The sequence below is a fragment of the Zingiber officinale genome, chromosome 7B (genome assembly GCF_018446385.1).
Source record: "Zingiber officinale cultivar Zhangliang chromosome 7B, Zo_v1.1, whole genome shotgun sequence".
Classification (NCBI taxonomy): Eukaryota; Viridiplantae; Streptophyta; class Magnoliopsida; order Zingiberales; family Zingiberaceae; genus Zingiber; species Zingiber officinale.
In genome coordinates, this window is record NC_055999.1 from 102,323,752 (window position 1) to 102,329,734 (window position 5,983).

General features: G+C 50.0%; 1 protein-coding gene across 1 annotated transcript; it reads right to left on the reverse strand.

Annotated features, from left to right (window-relative positions):
- Nucleotides 1-306: 306 nt before the first annotated feature.
- LOC122006596 (probable strigolactone esterase DAD2) lies at nucleotides 307-1,704 on the reverse strand. The gene is made up of 2 exons (XM_042562152.1): nucleotides 1,105-1,704; nucleotides 307-1,018 (listed from the first exon to the last, which is right to left on the reverse strand). The coding sequence occupies exons 1-2, from the start codon at nucleotides 1,509-1,511 to the stop codon at nucleotides 580-582; spliced, it is 846 nt and encodes a 281-aa protein (XP_042418086.1). The 5' UTR covers nucleotides 1,512-1,704; the 3' UTR covers nucleotides 307-579.
- Between the last annotated feature and the right edge of the window lie 4,279 nt (nucleotides 1,705-5,983).

Genomic DNA, 5,983 nt, shown 5'->3' on the forward strand with positions numbered 1-5,983 from the left:
AAAAAAATAATATTTTTTGATAATTTATATAATTTGAGATCACCTTTTATTTTATTTTTTTGAAAAATATAAACCTTAGAAATTCATATATAATTAAATAATATAAAATTTATTCGCGGGCAGAAGGCCACGTTCTCAACCTCCGCACCAATCGCTCTGCCTTGTATACGCTCACCGATTGGACGCCGTCTCATATTAAATTGAACCTTATCCATTAATCTTCCTCTTTTTTTTTTTTTTTTTTTTTTTTTTTTTTTTTGCGCCGAGCGCCGGAAAAGACCAAGAGATAAGTTCAGTCTGTCAACGTCGGAGCCTACTCATCTCATCATTCATTCCTCATAATTGTTTTGCAAATTCAATCAACGCTAAATCGATTGTAGTTTTTTTTTTCCTTTTAATGCAAGCACAATTAAGAAGGAACAAGATCGGAGGGGAAGTCGCGATCGCCCTGCTCCGCCTAGTTGACTGGCGATTTCGTTGATTAGTTCTTGTGGATTGATGTCGCGGAGCGGAAAGTGACCACCAATCGACTTTATTCTCCACCTTCTGCGGCCAAAAACGGAAAAAAAGGAGAAGGCTTTATTCGCCGGATGGGGCGAGGGCACGGCGGAGGACGTGGACGAGGGCGGCGGGGGCGCTGAGGTGCGGGAGGTGGCCCTCCACGGGGAGCAGCTCGACGGTGGCCCGGCCGCCGAGGTGGTCCTTGAGGTAGAAGGCCACGGAGAGGGGGACCGAGACGTCCTTGGCGGTCTGGATGATGACGCAGGGGGCCGTGACGAAGCCCAGCACGCCGCGGAGGTCGCTGTTGAACACGGTCCGCGACACGAACAGCGAGATGTCCGGCCGCATGTTGAACAGCGTCCGACTGAACTCGCGCACCGCCGCGGGGACGTCCGCGCCCACCGCCAGCGGCGCGAACCCGTGCACCCACGCCTCGTAGTTCGACTCCATCGCCGCGAACACCTCGTCGAATTCCCCCCGCTCGAAACCGCCGTGGTACTCGTCGTCGTTCAAAAACCTGACCAGCAAATTAAAATTGAGCGGGAAGCCTGGCTAGCTCGATCGAGTTTTTTTAATTAATCGGGGGGTCTGTGAAGGAGAAACCTGGGGGATGCGCCGATGAGAATGAGCTTCAGGAAGAGCTCGGGCCGGCGGATGGCGGCGAGGATGCCGATCATGGTGGAGAAGGAGTGGCCGACGAAGAAGCAGCGCTCGACGCCGAGGGCGTCGAGGATGGCCAGCAGGTCGTCGACGTACGCGTCGAGGGTAGTATAGCGGCTGAACTCGAAGTGGTCGGGGTTGACGCTGCCGGCGCAGGCGAGGTCGTAGAGGACGATGCGGTAGTCGCGGCGGAAGTAGGGCAGCACGTTTTTCCACGCCGACTGGTCGGTGCCGAAGCCATGCGACAGCACCACCACCCGCTCCCCGGCGCCCACCATCCTCACGTTCAGAATCTCCAGCAGCTTGCTGGCGCTTCTACAGCCGTAGACGCCATTGCTGTTGCCGACCATCTCCGCCGCCTACTCCGCCCCTTCCTCCGGCACTCACACGACCATTATATATAGATCCCTCCGCGCTTTCTAGAGTCGAGAACTGATCTTTGACGTGAAAATGTGGGGAAGAACGAGAGGAGGACAGAGAGAGGAAGGGGGCAATCCACCATGTTTGTTGTTCTGCCCTGCTTCCTACTGCGACAGAGGATTGTCCTCAGACTTTTGTTTTAATGGAAGCGGGGCCATGCTTATCCTCTTTATCCTTGTCGTTTTCACACTGCACTACTGCACAATCCATTTTTTAAAAAATATTTTTTCTTTTCTTGTCCGCGTCTTTTTTTTTTTTTTAATTTGACGTAAAAATCATTATAAAAAAAGTCAAAACTATCGCATAAATTATTTTAGATAAAAATAAAAAGATAAACAAAACATTAAAAAACATTTTTAAAAAAATAAAAAATAAAACCCAACGCCTAGGTAGACTATACCGACTAAAACGGTAAGTTTAAGATTTACTATTTATAATGTATTATAAAAACTACTCGATAATTATTATAATATATTTAAAATTTAAATTATATTATCTTGTAAAAAAATTATTAGGTAGTTGGTAGAACGTGTTCATAAATTTAAGTTTTAGGAGGTATAAATACTATTATATTAAAATAGTATTATCAATTTAATTAAAATTATTTAAATTTCATCTAAACTATTTTATATAATAATATTTATATATTTTAAATCTTAAATCTTAAATTCACACTAAACATATTATAATAATACTATGTATATTATTTTTTGCACAGTATAAATTTTAAATTATAAATTGATCCTAAATACGTTACAATAATTACTAGATAGATTTTACATGTTCTAACTACTTAATAATTTTTATCATTTACAGAAACTACCTAATAGTTACTATGCATTGTAAAAACTAAGGGTGATCATGAATCGGGTTGGTTTGATTATTGGGGTAAAAAATTATCTGACCCTACTAAATCAGATAATACAATATCAGGACCTACATCTGGCCCTATATCTGACGGTTCTTATATATCAGATATCCGACGGATTGTCAGTTATTTGGATATCAGACCCTATATCCAATGAAATATAAAATATAAATGATTCTGTCCGAACCAGGAGTCAACGGACACTGGGCACGTGGCGCTCCCTGCTGAATCCTCGAGCGCTCCGGCGAACCTGCAGCAAAACCGAGCCGGGAGGGGTGTCCCGGCGACGGCCCTCCGACGCTCAAGTCAGGCGAGGAATCACGAATAGGTGGCCTCAAGATGAAGACTTTTTTCATACCTCCGGTGAAGAAATGGAGACCTTATATAGACCTCTCGAAGAAGCCTGGGCGCGCCAATCAAAGCAACCACCTGCTTTTGACCATGCCCAGGTATGGGTCTGTCAGAAGGACCATGCTCAGATATGGGTCTGTCAGAAAGACGTCCATGAGACCATACTGCTACTGTATCAACCTTTCCATGATGTGACGGCAAGATCCTCCATCGTGCGATCTTGTGTACAGCCTAATCATCAGACATGCTTCTAACCCATGCCGAGCGAATAGGCCGCTCGGCCACCTTTGTACCCTCGCCCCTATCCTGGCCGAACGGACCACCCGATCGGCCCTTCGGTCCTAGCCGAGCGGACTTCCGCTCGGCCCTTCGATCTTCCTGCCTTGGCGTCGGAAACCCAAGCCCATGGATGGGTTATCTCTAGCTCCGCTCGGACCATTACCCGCTTGGCCCGCCCTCCATCCGTCCTTAGGCTGGGACCCTTCAGAAGGTGGGCCCCCCATTCTTACCGCCGGATCACTTGCCTTCCCTTCAAGTCTAGTCGAAGGAGGAAGTGAGTCCGACTGACTGGACTATATGTGTCCGAGCGGGCGATCGCCGCCTTTCCGTAGCTTATAATATCCATGGGGCCGTTCGGCCCTTCTGCCAAATTCAGCCGCTCGGCTCTTCGTTTTGGTTGTCTTGTCGCTCAACATGGGTGTTTGCTTGTCTAAATCTTCTCGAAAATCGTGCAATCTTTTTCATTAAGGCGAAGCGTGCGCGGTATGGGCGCATTAATTGCGCTTGATGACAGGGCGCCACGTGTCGACCATTGTGTGGCGGCGGCGTCACTTACGATGGGACGCCCCCGTTTGAAATGGACGGCCCGATGGCGTCCTCGTTTCTCGTGACCTAGATCGGACGGCGGAGGCTGACCGGCCTCGGCCGTATAAAGCCTCCGTCCCCTTTTTTGGCCGGTCACTTGCTCGCGCTTTGTCTTTCTATTTCGTTCTATTGCTGCGGCCTCCGGCGATCCAGTGTCTGTTTTTAGACGGCTACCATCTCACCGGTGATCCTTCTCGTCCGCTTCCCTCTCAGTGAGTCTTCTCCCTTCGTTTACAAGGTCTTCCCAACTTGTCTTGCCTCTTTTGTTCGCATTCCGTCGATTTCTTGCTACCTTTCTGCTTCTTCGAGATGGCAAGCTCCTCCGGGCCCGCTGTTGGTGTTCCCGGCCCTTGGTACCTGACCATGGAGAGTCGATTTGATGAGGAGGGTGCTCAGCGCCTTGTTCGGACGTATGAGATTCCTGATAACCATGAAATAGTTATAGCCGACCCGACTGACCGGTCACATGACCCGCCGATCGGCACCATTTGTTTCTTTTTAGATCAATTCCAGGGCGGTCTTAGATTTCCTACCCATCCCTTTATTTTAGAGGTTTGTAACTATTTTCGCATCCCGCTCGGCCAACTTGTGCCGAATTCCTTTAGGCTGCTGAGCGGGGTGGTCGTCCTCTTCAAGCTGCACAGTATCCCTCTTGACCCCAAAATATTCCACTTCTTCTTCTACCCCAAACAATCCGAGCCGGGCACTTTTATTTTCCAAAGTAGAATAGGCTTTAAATTTTTTTGATAATATGCCGACCTCCAACAAACACTGGAAGGAGTTTTTCTTCTATATTCGACTTCCCGAGCGGCCCGCATTCCGAACCAAATAGCAGACCGCTGTGCCGACTCAGCCGGAGCTCGGCAAGTTCAGAAGCAACCCAGCCTATCTTCATGCGGCGAACTGGTTGTCCGGTCAGCGATACAAGATCGACCAGTTGTTGCTCAAGGGGGTGTTGTATATTTTCGGATTGTCTCCCGTTCGGGCAAATCTCCCCTTCCGCATGAGTAAGGATTCTTTACTCTCTTAGTCTTTTTTTGTCTAATTGATTTTAATCTATTTTACTGCAGCTGAAGTCATGTGGCGCTCCAAGGCTACCGCTAATTTGAAATTAAAGTCCGTGGAAATTGAAGCGGCCACCAAAAAAGAGCTCGCCGAGCGGGGTCTCATCCCCAGCCGCCCCTGAAACAGAAGCTGCCCCATCCGCTTCAAGGGAGGTTGAGGCGGATCCTGTTTCCTCAGCCCCCGCCGAGCTGGGCGTCCTCCAGGTCAGGGATCCCCCATTGGAGGTTCGGCGGAAACGTCGAAGAGACTCCAGCCGTCCGCCGACCCAAGAGGCGGAACCACAGGCGCCGATCGACGTAACTTCGCCGGATCGCACGCCATCACAGATTGGGACCCCTGCGGTTTCGCCCACCGCACAGCCCTCCGGCTCTCCTCCCCGGGCTCGTCGCCGCTTACGTCGGTTGGGCGAAACTTCCACTATAGGGGAGTCCTCGCATCAGGCGGCCGCGACTGAAGAAGCGCCGTCCGGCCATCCAACCATCAAGACTACCCTCCGATTCCCATCGGAGGAATATTTACTGTTCGCCGATCAGCCTTCGAGCCCCGTTCACGAAATAACCTTGACGGGTCCGCTCGCCAAGCTTTTTGAGGACGCACAGATTCAAGTGGCCCTCATGACGCCCAAGCAACTCGGCGACAACAACATGCAGCAGGCCACTCAGGTAAATTCATTTTTCTTCCTGTGCCATGCTACTGTTTGGTTCCTGATTTCATTATTTCCTTTTCAGCGCTGGGCTGAGCAAATCGCCACTAGCCATCGGCTAGCCGAGTTGGAGGAGCTCCTGGAAAAACTTCAAGTGTCGGGGGGTCCCACGACCGAGCGGGAGAAACAAGCCCTCGAGGCCGAACAGAAGAAGGCCGCCGACCTAGCTACAAAGGTGGCTCGACTTGAAGGCCTGGTGAAGATACGCGACGCAAACGTGAAGCGCGCCAGCAGTCGGAAGAAGCGGGCGATCGCGGATCTGGATAAGATGAAGGTTGAAGTCCGGGCCCTAGATCAGCAATCCAAGGATCTTAACGCCCAGCTGAACACCGAGCGGGAGGACCGTTCGGCAGAACGCACAAAGGCCGAGGTGGACTTGAAGGCAGTCCAAGATACCTTAACCGCTTCCCGAGCGGCACTCAAAAAATATAAGGAGGGAGAGCCGAGTCGCCTAGCAGTAGCGCGCCAGGAATACCTCCGCTCGGAGCGCTTTGGCGAAAAGTTCGGTGGCAAGGTCTCCTCAACCTTCATCGAGGCGGTCAAGGTCACCA